The sequence below is a fragment of the Harpegnathos saltator genome, unplaced genomic scaffold (genome assembly GCF_003227715.2).
Source record: "Harpegnathos saltator strain DR-91 unplaced genomic scaffold, Hsal_v8.6 scaffold643, whole genome shotgun sequence".
In the NCBI taxonomy this organism is placed as follows: Eukaryota; Metazoa; Arthropoda; class Insecta; order Hymenoptera; family Formicidae; genus Harpegnathos; species Harpegnathos saltator.
Genome location: NW_020230475.1, coordinates 256,789 through 272,306, shown reverse-complemented (window position 1 = coordinate 272,306; position 15,518 = coordinate 256,789). Strand labels below are relative to the sequence as shown.

The window sequence follows — 15,518 nt, the reverse complement described above, 5'->3', positions numbered from 1 at the left end:
GATTTTTATCGCCTTAGCATCATTGAGTACATTGGGTGCATTCAGTACTAAGCCCTAGATTATCAAAGAAGCGCAACCGGTGGCGAGCTTGGTGATTGGCTATCCGCGGCGCCAATAAAAGTCACGGATTTCAGGCCCACAGCTGATTTATATGATTATACGTAGTATTGGATATTTATCATCGTTATTGAAATGAGTTAGTAAATAAACAATGTGTGTGAACACAAAAGTGTGTGAAGTATTGGGGTGTGCAACAACAGAATATGAAAGAATATGTGTGCACAACTTTCCTAAAAATGTGGAACAGCGGAATACTTGGATAGCTTGGATTATTCGTAAACGACCTGGATGGATTCTGAAGACTAATAGCAGAATTTGTGAGATATTTTATATGAATAATAAAATATTGAAACATGTTTTCAGATGATATGTGTATCATGTATATTCTATTTTATTGCAATTGCATTTTGTTCCTGATTATGTATACACAAGAGGAAATAAAAGTCGAAAGCTGAAAATATCTGCTTTTCTTTCATTGCAAGTAAAAGAAATTAAAGATAATGAAAATCAATGTAATAACGTACGAAGATTTCGACAAACTCTACAATGTTTGAAATATGTAACAAATATTTTCATTAGAAATGACAAAAAAGAGAATGATTATGTATACTATTCAAAAGCATTACCATATGATCAAGTAAGCATTAGATTTTATGCCATATTATTTGTGCTGCAATATTATATATGTCTTTTGTTCCAAATAATGTTTTTTTTTTCAGAGCACTGCATCCTTTCAGCAGGCACAGGACTGCTCAGCAATAGAAAATACTCATAAAGAGGAAGATTTACAACAAAGCGTAAAATATGTGGAAGATATACATAGTGATATTATATGCATACACAATATTATCGATGATGAATATATATCTTGTTCAACTTCACCAACCACACCGTCATCACCATTTCTAGTGGTGATGAGTAAGATAACCGAATCATCAACTTTATTGCAAGAGAACATAATGATTGAGAAAGAATTTGGCAATGATCATAATAGTGATACCAGTGTTAAGATAAAAGATGGGTTTGTTATACTGATGGATTTTTTATGTTTGTTAAAGATTGTGGTTCACTTTATATATATATATGTGTGTGTGTGTGTGTATATTCTTTTTTAGTTGAATGAAGTAATTGCTAATCTACAGGACAGCAACAACGAAGAATTTCTAAGAATAAAATTTATTTTGTGTTATTATAAGTTTAAAGTTCAATGTTATATAAACATGTTATATGAACATAAGTTATATATATTTCAGTGTTATATATAAAAGGTTGGAATAAAAGTAAAATAAATATATTTTTTACTATTGTCATTTATTTCAAAGACACTATAAAATAGAAGAAATATAAAAGTTATAAATGATTACAAGATTCGTAATTCCCAAATTATATAACTCATTTCAGGTTGATTCTAATGTTAAAACTATAATAAATATATCTGAGAGTGATCAAAGAGAATATACCTGGCATATAGATACTTTGTTTACTCAACGGATCAGCTGTGGGCCTTACATGCGGACGGGAATTATGGAGGGGGTAACGGTTGCGCTTCTTTGATAATCTAGGGGTGTGTTCCGTTTCACGCATAGATCGCATCGACAGCAGCGCATCATATGAGCGTATTGGCTCGTTCCGTTTTTATCATTACTCTTAATGCGCATAGAAAAACAGAACGGACCTATGCGATCTTTGGACTGTTTGTAAACAGACATGGCGGATAAGAAGTTACTCGTTGTTGTGTCTTCTATTATCTGCAGCCAGATTGACGAAGAAGATTATGACGAAATTTCTTCATCATCCAGCAGTGATTCCAATGACAATAAAGATGATTTTAATGACGAGGAAATTGACATGCGTACCTTATATGTCATGTTAATGGCGAATAAGACGCGCGGTCAAACTCGTCAAGTCGAAAAAGTAAACGATTATGTGGAACGAGTTATTCCAGGATATTCAAAAATAACTTTTAAGGAACATTTTAGGTTTGTACAAATGTATTTCTCGTCAATGATTAATAAATGCAGGTCTGTCATATATTTCATTTCATGTAGTATGTAGAATGTTTCCAGAGACATTTCAAATAATTCTGAGGCTTTTGAGGGCACCTTTGAATGCCACAAATGCTCGTGGAAGGAAACAAATATCTGCAGAAAAACAACTTTTAATAACATTATGGTACATGGCTACTCCAGATTCATCGGTATGTATTTGAAACTATTGAAAGAAACAGCATAATATTGCAACTATAATCATATCATTCTGTATACAGATCTGTGTGCGTCAAGTTTGGTGTGGGAAAGGCCACTGCATTGCGCGCTGTGAGACAGGTAACTCATATTCTCCATTGTCTAGCACCACATTTTATTAAATGGCCAAGAGAAGAAGAGGCTATCGATACCATGGAAGCATTTAAAAAAGTAAAAGGTTTTCCAGGCGTTATTGGGGCTATTGATGGCTCATTTATACAGATACATAGTCCTCAAAAAGATGCAGCTTCTTATGTCTGTAGAAAAAATTATCTCGCTATTAATCTACAAGTTGTGTGTAATGCTCGAAGATTATTTACTCATTGCTATGCTGGGCATGCAGGATCTGTGCATGATGCACGAGTTTTTAGAAACTCTCCTCTAGCTGACTTTATCCAACGGCCACATAATTATTTTCCCTTCGATTCTCATCTTTTAGGAGATGCAGCATATTCAATTCATCCACATGTCATAGTGCCATTTAGAGATAACGGACATCTCATTGCAAGACAAAAAAACTTTACTTATTGCTTATCATCTACTCGCATGGCCATTGGAAGAGCTTTTGAACTTTTGAAAATGAGATTTCGAGTTTTACTTGACTGTCTGCCTCTTACTAATATGACCAAGATACCACAATTTATTATTGCATGCTGTGTAATGCACAATATTTGCATATTACAAAATGACAATATTGATATTATTGTTTGTCCTAACAATGTTGAGAATATTGCCACTGGTGTTATAGTAGCAGGGGCAGATTTAGGCAACCAAAAAAGAATAAGAATCATGAATGAATTGACAATGAGATTTATAAATGAAAACAATTAGATGTTTCTTTGACTTTGGACAGGTGGTTTGAGACCTTTATTAAAATGATTTTAATTTAATTTATATTAAAAATTTATTGATGTTTACAATATAAGATAAAAATGAAATAACTTCCACATATTCTAGTGTATTTCATGTATTTTAATTATAACAATTGATCAATGTGTTAAAAACAATTCTTTTTTGCTCATGTGTTACTGAAAAAAGGAAATAAATATATCTGAAATAAGTGTTGGTTATTTATTACACATATATGGGATATTTTACAACATATAAACAGTAAAAAAAGTAACATTGGATACAAACATAACAGTTCTTACTCTTAATTTTCCTAATACAATAATCAAAAAGCATCTCATCAGTCGAGTTCAAACTAAAATTAAGTATGCAGTCATTATTCTTAATTTTCTGATGCAATAATAAACTTAAAAGGAGTCTCATAATTCCAATTTAAATGAAAATTGAATATCACGTTGGAAGTAATATAAAAAATATGCTAAATATGTTATTAAATTTATTTTTCTTATATTCTCTAAAGCATCTAACTGTATAAAATAAGAACAAGTTTAATCTAATCAGTCGAGCTCAAATTAAAAATAAGTATGCGATCATTATTCTTAATTTTTTAATGCAACAATAAACTTAAAAGGGGTCTCATAATTCCAATTTAAACGAAAATTAAATATGCAATCATTTAAATAAAAGAGTCAATATATATCAAACAGCGTTAAACTTATATCAGATATACAGATATCATCGTTAAAGCTTTTCCATATGAATTTAAGCATATATCAAAATACATTTTCCACATATGTGCATGCAGAATATGTAAATGTGTTGGTATATGCATAATTCATATGGACGCTAACTATACCTACAAAAACAAAATAAAATATCAAATCTTGACTAGTTATGCACTTTATGCATAGAATGACAATACTGTTTGAAATATTCCTAAAGAGGTTTATCCTGTAATTTTTAATGATGTTATGTATCACTGCACAGATTTTTTGCAGTAGCTGTGCAATTATATATAACATCGTTATAAGTTATAGAATAGGCCTCTATTTTTGTTCTGCTATTTTAGCAAGTAGTTTAAGCAGGGACTGGTGGAACTCCATTCTACTTTTTCGTGTTTCACTGTTCTGCTTCCACTTATTTTCCTTTTCTTCTCTTCTTTCATCTCTCCTCCGTTGTTTTTCCTCCTTCTTCTTCTGTTTATCTTCTTTCATTTCTGCAATGAACGATTCTAAAATTGATTCCACCCGCCTTTTTTTTGGTTTCGGCTCATCTGCTTCTAACGACTTATCTGAGGAGGATGAAGAGCACCCTGGACTAGATGGACCATCACTGCTAGCTATTGATGCAGGTTCTATCCAGGTTTTTTTTCCAAGTATTGAATCCATAACAGAGTAAAAGGCCCAAGAACTTGCATGATTATCTGATTTATTGTTGCTATCAGATATATTTTTGTATGTTCTTTTCAATCCTGACATTTTATTTTGACATTGTATAGCAGTGACATTATACTTTGCTTTATTCATTTCACTGGCAATATCCATCCATATTTTATTATGACGTATCAGCCCTGATACAAAATCAGACTTTTTGTTTCGGTAAATCTCCAAAAGCAAAAGAATTGCCTTATCAGGCCAAATGAAAGAATCCTTCTTAGCTTCGTTTGCTTCAGATATAGGCTGTCTTGATTTATCAGCTTGTTCTTCGTCAATTACTGCTATGCTTTTTTTTTCACTTTCTTTAGCCACCAAAAACTTGATTAGTTCCTCATCTGTCAAAGTAAAATAAGACTTTAATTGCTTAGAGCATCCTAGAAAGTGAGTGTTATTCCACAAAATAATATTTCGATTCAAATTCAGTATGCTAAATATATATATATATATACATATATATATTCTATATATGTATATATATATATATATTCTAAATATCTGCCTGTTTATATATATGAGGCAAATGAAATTGGCCTCATATATAAACAAAAACACAATCCCTATGGAATTAATATCACGCTGCTGTTTTTTAACTTTTCTGAACCCATCCTATTTTCTATGACACACAGACTACAGTTTGTGAGATTGTAATTTTTACGCAATAGAAATATAATATGAAGTTCTTTTTGCATGAACTTTCATTTTTAGTTTCATTTTTAAGTTCGTGATATCTGTTAATAAAAAAGCAGAAAAAATAGTAAATAACATTAATCTTTATGTGTACAATTTCGGAAAATAGATCGGTTTTGGAAAAAAAATCTGTTTTGTGTTTTAGTTGGTCTGAGGGACCATAGAGTGAATTCAGCAAAGTTAAAAAACGATAAAGTTTAAGATTATAAAAAAAATTTCTCTAGAATTTCTAAGATATTAACTTACTGCCAGTTGTTGCTGCTTCGAATTCAGCGTTGGAGATGTTAAATGTCCATAATTCATCATTGACATAAACTTCTAATTTTTTTCCGCTCATCTTTACAGAATTATAAAATAAATCAAGTGTGCATAAACTCTTACAAACTTCTGATGATAATCTTTCTCGCCTAAGTGGCTATCGCGCATGGATTGCATCTCCTCGGGAGCTGAGGCAGTTCATGCGTTCTCATGCGCTACACACTATAGCGCGGCATGGTGGTGCGGGACTATCTTCATGCGCGCATGAAGTATACATGGAGTGAAACGGAACGACTTCTATGCTCTCCATGCGTATCATGCGTGAAACGGAACGCAGCCTAGGGGTTTATTGGGTGCATTCAGTCAGAGAGAAGCCTGGTTACACGACATTTTCCCGAAAAGTAGAGGGGATAACGTTGGCATCAACGAAAACCTCTAGGCAACCTAATTTCAATTTCCGTCGATTAGTAACACTGTTCAAGTAGTAGTCTGCCAGTTTGTTGAATCTTTTTAATAGATGTGCGCGCGTGTTTATAATAAATATTTACGATCGTAATATTTTATAAATGTAAGTATAATATATATATATATATATATTACGACATTTATTTAAAATAAAATTAAGTAAAAATATTACAAATAAGAGAAAACGTAAAATTTATTAATATGAACGTAATGAAAAACAATGATATTATACGTATAAGTGGATTAATTATTATATGCAATTAAACAATTTGAGTTCTTCAATGTTTTAACGTATCTTGATAAATATTACTTATAGTTGTGGCATCGTGTTCTTCGCATTTCTGTCGTCAATAACGGAATGAAGCCTATACAAGATGAAAGGAGCATTAATAATGGAAGAAGTAAATGGAAAATAGACAAATATATATCAGATAAGTAGCAAATATTCTCATGAAAGAAAAGATTATGTATGTATGTGCTATCTGTAATTGTAGATGTTGTTGGATTGATTCTTTTCTTTGATTAATTGTTTTGTTTCAGCTTTCCAGCTAACCAGGAGTACTTGCAGAATGTCAATAGCCAGAGGAACAACAAAGAAAATTAAAAAAAGAATAAGAAATTTATTAAATAATCTCTTTTTCCAACTAATTCAGATAATGAATGTAATATTAATAAAATATTAAAATTTTAGATATCTTGGATTTTATTCCAAATTTTTTGGATTTCAACTTCTTTCTGCTTGAAGGTATCATACTCCGATTTCGATAAGAATTGTGGATGTCTCATAGAAGTTCATAGAGATTTATTAGCTTTATAGAGCTTTATCAGATCTAATGTTTACAAAATTTATTACCTTTCTTAACACGTCTAATATAATATATACACATCTAATATAATACATAATTTTTGGCATTATGTTCTTCCATTATTGTGTACAGAGTTGGATATATTAGAACTTTGAGCACAATTAAATTTACTCATATATTTACATAGAATGTAAAGATATTCTGCAATTAAATGAACTAATTACTAATAATGAATGAAATGATAAATTATTTTATTCATTCTATCATGTCTCATTGTAATTTTTTATAATTGATATTTGTGGTTGGAGTACTGTCACAAACATTCATCAGGAAAAATAGTTAATTTTTCATTAATTATATCTGTAATTGATTGTTACTTTTATCAATAAGAACAGCTTTTATGTTGTTATTTATAATCATATAATCAACAATATAAGAGTTTGTTGCATCCATTAATATTTCCTACCATGTTTTTTTCTTATAAGTAATCATGTAAATCATATTAAGAATTTTTGAAATCTGTTTAATATTTTTTTCTTTAACGTTTAATAGATTGTTCAGTATTAGAATACTTGTCAAGTCCAGTAAATATTTGTGTTTATGTGTAAATATACTAATTACAAATTATAAATTATATTATATATTATAAATTATAATATATATATTATAATATATATATATAATATATATATTATAAATTATAATTATATTACAAATTATAAATAGCAGATTGTCTTCATCACAACATTTTTTTTCATCGTTTCTTACTAATCGTTTCTTTAAAACTCTCTTTTATGATTTTTATTTTAAATTTCTGTGATGCGGTGAAGAAGTCTGTAATATTTTTCAACTTTTTCGAAATCAAATATTGCGCTTCATTATGATTTTGTTTTTCCCGATTGTCACTTTTTCCGATTGTCTTTTTGCACTCTTACAGTGGTATTATGGTGAATGCCATTGTTTATTGCACTGTTATTATCTTATATTATATTTCGAGATGACAGAAAAAAAGAAGTGCAATACTGAGTGCAATAAAAGAATACAACATCCAAAATTAGAATACGAGGGATATCATTTCCATTATAATAAATCCTATAGGGATATAATGTAAGCAGATTTCTTAAGCTAAAGCTAAGACTCCATGCATGCGGTGAGCTCCGGCAAACGGCTGCGGTGACCAATCAGGAGACAGACGCATGCCGGAGCTTGCCGCAACCGGACTTGCGCCTCCCTCCTGATTGGTCACCGCAGCATTTGCCGCAGCTCACCGCATGCATGGAGTCTTAGCTTTAAACAGAATAAAATTAATTCATTAAATTATTATGCCATAAAAAATCTGATTTATGAATAGAAAAACAGCTTATAATTTAATAATTGTTTAATCGTATATACTATCTTCTTTTGAATCACAGTTATTAATTTTTGAGAATCTATCTAATTTTTATTTAATTCATTATATAGTTTTATAAAAATTATTCAGAAGATAATTTTTTATTAATTTACGTAATCAGCACAGAAGCGTATCAGTATTTGATGTATTGATGTATTTAATTATGAATAATTTGATGTATTTATGTATTAGATTTATTTCATATATTTGATGTATTTAATTATGAATAATTTTTTCATAGATATTATGAATGTAGTTTTCATAAAAATAAAGTGCATTGTAAAGCAAAATTAAAAATTGTAAGTGGTAATTATATTGTTAGTGGAAAACATGAGCAGGAAAAACCTATATTTCAATTATGTGAGATTAGTAAAGAAATTGAAGCATCATGTGTATTCGAATCATCTAGATTAATAAAGAAAAGAATTATTTCGAAGTGAGTATAAAACAATAAAATAGAAAACAACAAATAAATGTTATTAATGAAGATGAGTACTTATTATTTATAATTGTAATTTTTATATTTGTAATTGTAATTATAATTTGTTTATTTATATCTAGATAAGACCATTTATTAGATTTGACAAAAATTGGTAATTTAGAAAAATCAATTGAAAGACATAAAAAAAAATGTATTCGAAATATTCCAAAAAATCTAAATGATTTAACATATTGTTTAAATAAAGAAAATTGGAAAGAATTATTAAAAATAGAAACTGATTTTTTTATTGTTGATTTTGTAATGAAAGGAAAAAATACCAAAGCGATTATTTTCATTGATAAGGTTTTAGTGCAGTCAGTTATGTCAATAATTAATGACAAATTAACCATTTTTGTGGATGGAACATTTAAGACAGTTCCTCAAATTCAAGAAAATAATTGTCAATTGTGAACAATTATAATTAGATATGATAATAAGGTAAGCAAACAATTAATTTATTTCTTCATTTAATAATTAGTTGATTTTCCTGCAAAATCATTCTATGTAAATAAATGAGTAAATTAAATTGTTCTTAAATTTCAGACATTTCCAATTGTTTACACTATAATGGAAGGACGCATTTTTGATGATTATTTAAATGTTTTACAGAAAGTCACCCACGTAATTAAATTAGCACCAGAAATTATATCAGATTTTGAAAAAGCCGAGCAAAAGGCATTACAAACGATTTTTCCCAGAGCTAAAGTCATTGGCTGCTTCTTTCATTATAGTCAGGTAATAAAAGATAACTATATACAAAACAATAAACATGAAATACATGTCAATTTTCCTTATACCACTTTCTTATTACAGGCCTTAATACATAATGCTAAGAAGCACAACATCCTAAAAGGTGACAAAAAGGAATCAGGTTGGGGCGCATTAAAACTATTGATATTGTAAGATTTAAAAAGAGAGATCCTCTATTTCTCTATTCTATTATCTTTCTGTCTCTCCTCTTCTTGATCCTCTTCCTTTATAAGAGAGGGATGTTCAGGATGTTTAGGTTCCGAGCGATTAATGTGAACTCTTCTTATTATGAACAAGAATATAAGTATGTATATTTTAAATAAACAATAATACAATAGTAACCGACACCGCAGCTTATATTAAATATATCTCTTTACAAAAGCTTAACGCTCTACGACTCTTCCTTCGACTTGACTCTAATTTCTATTATTCGTCTCGACATTAATCGGCAAAAGGCTAAAGCTAAAAAGCCAAAGGCAAAAAGCCCCGTCTTTCTCTGTGCGTCTCCTTTTACCCTCTTCTCCATCCGACGAGTCTGATCTCCTAGGACCGGTCTTTCTCCCGTGGCTCCTCCCGGAATAGACTGGTGCTGTCCTCCCTCGTCTGTATCTTACAATATCTTTGGCTTTTTGCCGGAAGATTTAATAGAAGGAGCCTTCGAAATTATTTATAAAATAATATTTAATGATTGCAAATATCTTCGATCACTTTTTCATTATTATAGAGAGTTAAATGGCTTCAAACCTCGTTCATTTTGTGTTTTTCAACAGTTACACAGAACGAACAATATTTCTGACAGGCACAACCAAGAATTACAAGAAAGCCTAAAGAAACATTCAAAAATAGTTGAATTTTTAGATATATTGTAAATGCTCTATTGTAAACAGTTTTTTCATTATTTTTACTGTTCTTATAATTTAATATTATTTATTGCTAATCTAATTGAACACCAAAAAGACATTCGAAGTAAACTGAAATATCCAAACTTCTGGGCGAGATTAGAGTATTATTTTTAAAACAGAGGGAAAATGAAATTCAAACAATTTGGAATAAAATCCAAGATACTAAAAATTTAGATATTTTATTAATATTATATTCATTATCTGAATTAGTTGAAAAAAAAAAGATTATTTAATAAATACTTTAATATACTTCTTATTCTTCTTTTAATTTTCCTTATTGTTCCTCTGGCTATCGACATTTTACAAGCACTCCTGGTTAGCTGGGAAGCTGGAACAAAAAAATTAATCAAAGAAAAGAATCAATCCAACAACATCTACAATTACAGATAGCACATACATACATAATCTTTTCATGAGAATATTTGCTACTTATCTGATATATATTTGTCTATTTTCCATTTACTTCTTCCATTATTAATGCTCCTTTCATCTTGTATAGGCTTCATTCCGTTATTGACGACAGAAATGCGAAGAACACGATGCCACAACTATAAGTAATATTTATCAAGATACGTTAAAACATTGAAGAACTCAAATTGTTTAATTGCATATAATAATTAATCCACTTATACGTATAATATCATTGTTTTTCATTACGTTCATATTAATAAATTTTACGTTTTCTCTTATTTGTAATATTTTTACTTAATTTTATTTTAAATAAATGTCGTAATATATATATATATATATTATACTTACATTTATAAAATATTACGATCGTAAATATTTATTATAAACACGCGCGCACATCTATCAAAAAGATTCAACAAACTGGCAGACTACTACTTGAACAGTGTTACTAATCGACGGAAATTGAAATTAGGTTGCCTAGAGGTTTTCGTTGGTGCCAACATTATCCTCTCTACTTTTCGGGAAAATGTTAATTCAATTCAATTCAATTCAATAGATGGCTCTGGGTGTGTAAGCCACTGCTCCGACGCCACTCTCTTGTTAAGCTAAGACTCCATGCGGTGAGCTCCGGCAAACGGCTGCGGTGACCAATCAGGAGACAGACGCATGCCGGAGCTTGCCGCAACCGGACTTGCGCCTCCCTCCTGATTGGTCATCGCAGCATTTGCCGCAGCTCACCGCATGCATGGAGTCTTAGCTTTAGTGTCCATATATAAAGTGTTGTTATTGGTTACAGCGTCTGGTTAGTTTCCTCTAGGAATTTTGTGATTTCCTCAAAACTAGAAATGAATTTGTCGTTAAACGCCAAGTTTGTAATTTCATCGTTGCTTGTAATGTCCCCTATTTGGAAGAGTTTGAGTGCCAGTCGATCGGAGTTTTCTGTAAAATAAAGGACATCTAAATAGTATATGCTCCACGTTTCTGTTACTCCAACCACATTCACAAGCGGAGTCCTCCACGTTGAGTTTCCCAGATAAATGCTCCGTGACACAGATATGCTTAGATCTCATCCTTGCCATCAGTGTAATTGTTCTTCTTTTTATGTGGTTCAAATTGGTGAACCAAGGTTTAGTAGATAGTTAAGATATTCGATTCCTGTACCTAGTTCCTTTGAGCAAGAATTCTCCTTCCAAAAATTCCAGGACGTGTTCTTGTAACTTCCTTTTGAACTCTTCGATAAGGTCATCCACAAAAGGAGGTGAAATAATCTCGTTAGGAGGTTCTGTGCTTCTCGCTCCCAGACCAGCCAGAACATCCGCTAACTCATTGCCTGGAATACCTTTATGACCAGGAGTCCAGAAAAGAGAGATATCTAATCCCTTGATGAAAGCATTCCATAAAGCAAATTTGATGGCCAAGATAATACTTGAAGCCTTACCCTCCGGGTCGTTTGAGTCAAGTGTGCTGATGGTGCTAAGGGAATCAGTGAAAATGCCAGTTTTTGTAAGGTTTTCTTCTGTGATAGTGATAACTGCCCGAAGGATAGCCAGTGCCTCAACGCAAAAGATACTGCCCGAATCAAAGGTATGGATGGATATGCGGAACTCAGGAAACGGGATGTGTACATCAAATCCAGCATTTCTGTCCCCAAGGACAGAGCCATCCATGTACACTTCTGCGGATAGGTTCAGGTCACGAATGATACCGCGAGCACGTCTTAGAAACCCTTCAACCGACAAACACTTATTATTGGAGTTAAACCAAAGATTGCCGTTCCCTTTTCTCTTGTTAAATCTCCTGATATCGTCAAATAGATTAGCATTGATGTTGGGTCTAAAAAATCTAAGCTTGAAGGGATATTCAACGGAGGAGGGAAGATGATGATTTCTTATTAACTTAAGTTTTCTTTGTAGTGCTAGAACGCTAGACAGAAATGGTGAGACTGTGTTTAACTCGTTGCGAGCATCGTCTCTTCTGTAAGCAGAGGCAAACCAGTCTTCAACAAATCTGATCAGCGGATTCTCCGGCAATATGTAACTCTTAATGAAGGCTTTCATTTCTAAGAATCTCCACCTGAACATCAGCGGCCATTCAGCTATTTGATCTAGTAAGATGTTAGTTGGGGTAGATCTCATGAGGCCAAGAATTACTCGAACACAGCTGTATTGAACAGTCTGTCTAACTATATAACCGACTTCCTAGGACTTCCTAGGAACTTCTGTAAGCACAATACCGCCCCAGTCTAGAAATGATCTAACAAGGCCTTTATATACTGTTAGCAAGGTATTTGGGTGCGCTCCCCACTTAATTCCAGAGAAAGATTTGATTCAATCTTGATTTTATTGATATGATGTTTCCAGGTCAGGTTTGAGTCAAAGACGAATCCCAGAAATGTTACCCGGGGAGCAAGAGGAATGACTGAATTCTCAAGTAGTAACCATAAATGTTCGCTGTTGACTATAGCCTGCAGAGTGCGAAACCTTCTGCTTTGATCGAAGATGCACCAGTTGGTTTTTTCAGTGGAGATACTTAGATCAAGCCTTGAGAGATTCATACTGAGGATTTTCAGGTTAGCGTTTAGTCGATTAACAATGCATTGAATATCTCTGTGTTTGGTAAATATGACCAGGTCATCCGCGTAAGCCATAATTTCAATTGAGTCATCCAGGCCAGAGTGTATATTGGCTATATATAAATCAAATAATAACGGGCTTAGAACTAATCCTTGGGGTATCCCCAAGGAGCCCGTACGCGAACCGAGAAAATGCCCACCAAAGTATCCAAGAATGTTGCGATTTAATAGTAGGTGCGATATGAACTCAATAATCTTGGATGGAATGCCAAGGTCCTTAAGAATAGTGAGTAGTTTAAATGGGTTGACGTTATCGAACGCTCCTGTAAGGTCAATAAAAACCGCTCCCACCAATAGCTTATTGCAAAAGGCATCATTTATGAAAGCCTTTAGTGCTAGGACGTTATTGGCGCACGATCGTCCTCTCCTAAATCCGTCTTGATAGTGTGGAAGCACAGTATGCGCTTCACACCACCATTCCAATCGGTTCTTAATAAGGCTTTCAAAAATTTTGAGAAAGGAATTGGTTAAAGATATAGGACGTAGTTTGATGGAATGCGGTTTAGGTATAAAGACCATATAAAAAAGTTTCCAGGAGGAAGGATAAATACCCCTGTTGAAAAATTCATTGAAGATTCTAAAGATAGCCTCAAAACACCATGAAGGAAGATGCGATAATATCTGGAAAGAGAGGAGGTCGGGTCCCGGAGATTTGTTTATTTTTTTACTGAGATTATGCTGTACTATTAGGTTAAATTCTTCCTCACTGAAGTCTTCATTGAGGATTTGACAGTCACGATTATGAACAATGTGCGGCGAAGAGCATATCAGATTTTTGTTTTTGATGTTGTCTCTAGTAAAAGACGGAGTAACTAAATTAGGCTGTTGACAAGAAACAGCTTCTTGAAACGTATTGTTAGCAGTTTCCAAGCATCTATCAGAATGCTCAAAATTAGTATTAGAAATAGGTTTTTTCTTTTTGAAAGCCGAGACCATGTTCCAAACTTTCCTGATATCAGTGTCTTTGTTCAAAGAAGCACAAAACTCTTTGTACTTTTGATTGCGAATTTTTCTGAGCTGTTTTTTGACAGACTTACATATTGCATTATATTTATCCAAATTTTCTCCGCTAGGGTGTTTCTTATATTCATGAAACGCGTCAATCTTTGGTTTGGCTATCTTGGCACAACTCTCGTCCCACGGGGAAGGAGGTCTACGCAAATAGCCCGAATCCCTTTTAACACGTGCTCCCGACGCATGTAGAGAGTCAGTCGTTAGTTGTACAAGATCTTCATATGCAGAGACTGGGCTCGAGTGCCTGCCGTCTTGCAAGAGATCTTCATGAAGAGAAGAGTCGTTCATGCATATATTGAAGTCCTTCCAGTCTACTTTGGCGATAGAAAAGTGCGGTCTACAAACAAATTTACCGGCTATTAAATTAGTGAAGGAAATACTTATAGGATAGTGATCACTATCGAATGAATTGGATAGAATGTCCCAGTTAAGGGTGTTGCACAGCGATGTTGAAACTAAGGTAATATCAATGGCGCTACCGCTGGCCATATCCGCGCTGTGCCACGTTGGTGAACCATTATTGCATATACTATATTGAGAATTAGAGATTATATCATAAAAGTCGCTACTGGAATGATTAGGGATATTTGTGTTGTTACACCACAAAGAGTATTTATAATTAAAGTCGCCAGTAATAATTACATTATTATAATTGTCAAAACTAGTCAGAATCTCCTCCCATCCATGTTTGTCACAGGAAGTATTATTAAGAGGGTTATAAATTGATACAAGAATTATATATGTGTTGTTGATAAGAAAACGAATAGAACAGCAATTGATGTTATATTTAAGACATAGACGCTCTAGAGCATCAGTTTTAAAAGAAATGAATTTAATGTCGTTACGACATGCAATGGCAGACTCTCCTCCCATTGAGTTACGATTATGAGTAATTAATTTGTAGTTAGGAACATTAAGGATGTCTGTGTCGCTAAGCCAAGTCTCCGACAAACATAGAAACTCAGGAAGAGACTCAAAGGAGTTAAGCATAGCACATAAATCTGTGGCTCTGGCTTTAATAGAGCGACAGTTCCATTGTAAGATGCTGAAAGAATTTGACTTCTTAGGTTTACTCTGATTCATAATTTTCAAAGAAAATGAAACTGTAGTAAGTGTGATAGAAGAAGATAAGTA

General features: G+C 32.5%; 2 protein-coding genes across 3 annotated transcripts; one reads left to right on the top strand and one right to left on the bottom strand.

Moving 5' to 3' along the window:
- The first annotated feature begins 1,637 nt into the window (after window positions 1–1,637).
- LOC112589872 (uncharacterized) lies at window positions 1,638–3,363 on the top strand. 2 transcript variants are annotated; one of them, XM_025304735.1, is made up of 3 exons: window positions 1,638–2,039; window positions 2,116–2,257; window positions 2,327–3,363. In XM_025304735.1, the coding sequence occupies exons 1-3, from the start codon at window positions 1,768–1,770 to the stop codon at window positions 2,423–2,425; spliced, it is 513 nt and encodes a 170-aa protein (XP_025160520.1). In that variant the 5' UTR covers window positions 1,638–1,767; the 3' UTR covers window positions 2,426–3,363. The 2 variants fall into 2 exon arrangements, 1 of the variants encoding a protein (XP_025160520.1); XR_003113833.1 differs by having other exon boundaries at window positions 1,650–2,039; window positions 2,109–2,257; window positions 2,327–2,448.
- A 293-nt stretch (window positions 3,364–3,656) lies between these two features.
- On the bottom strand, window positions 3,657–5,772 carry LOC112589871 (uncharacterized). Its single transcript, XM_025304733.1, has 2 exons — window positions 5,522–5,772; window positions 3,657–4,923 (listed from the first exon to the last, which is right to left on the bottom strand). Exons 1-2 carry the CDS (start codon window positions 5,610–5,612, stop codon window positions 4,199–4,201), a joined length of 816 nt encoding a protein of 271 aa, XP_025160518.1. The 5' UTR covers window positions 5,613–5,772; the 3' UTR covers window positions 3,657–4,198.
- Between the last annotated feature and the right edge of the window lie 9,746 nt (window positions 5,773–15,518).

Bases quoted from the DNA above. Each gene is read 5' to 3' on its own strand.
- LOC112589872 (XM_025304735.1), top strand. From the start codon at position 1,768: ATGGCGGATAAGAAGTTACTCGTTGTTGTGTCTTCTATTATCTGCAGC. The intron at 2,040-2,115 runs GTTTGTACAAAT...TGTAGTATGTAG, and splicing joins ACTTTTAAGGAACATTTTAG to AATGTTTCCAGAGACATTTC. The intron at 2,258-2,326 runs GTATGTATTTGA...TTCTGTATACAG, and splicing joins TGGCTACTCCAGATTCATCG to ATCTGTGTGCGTCAAGTTTG.
- LOC112589871 (XM_025304733.1), bottom strand. From the start codon at position 5,612: ATGAGCGGAAAAAAATTAGAAGTTTATGTCAATGATGAATTATGGACA. The intron at 4,924-5,521 runs GTAAGTTAATAT...TTACTTTGACAG, and splicing joins CGAAGCAGCAACAACTGGCA to ATGAGGAACTAATCAAGTTT.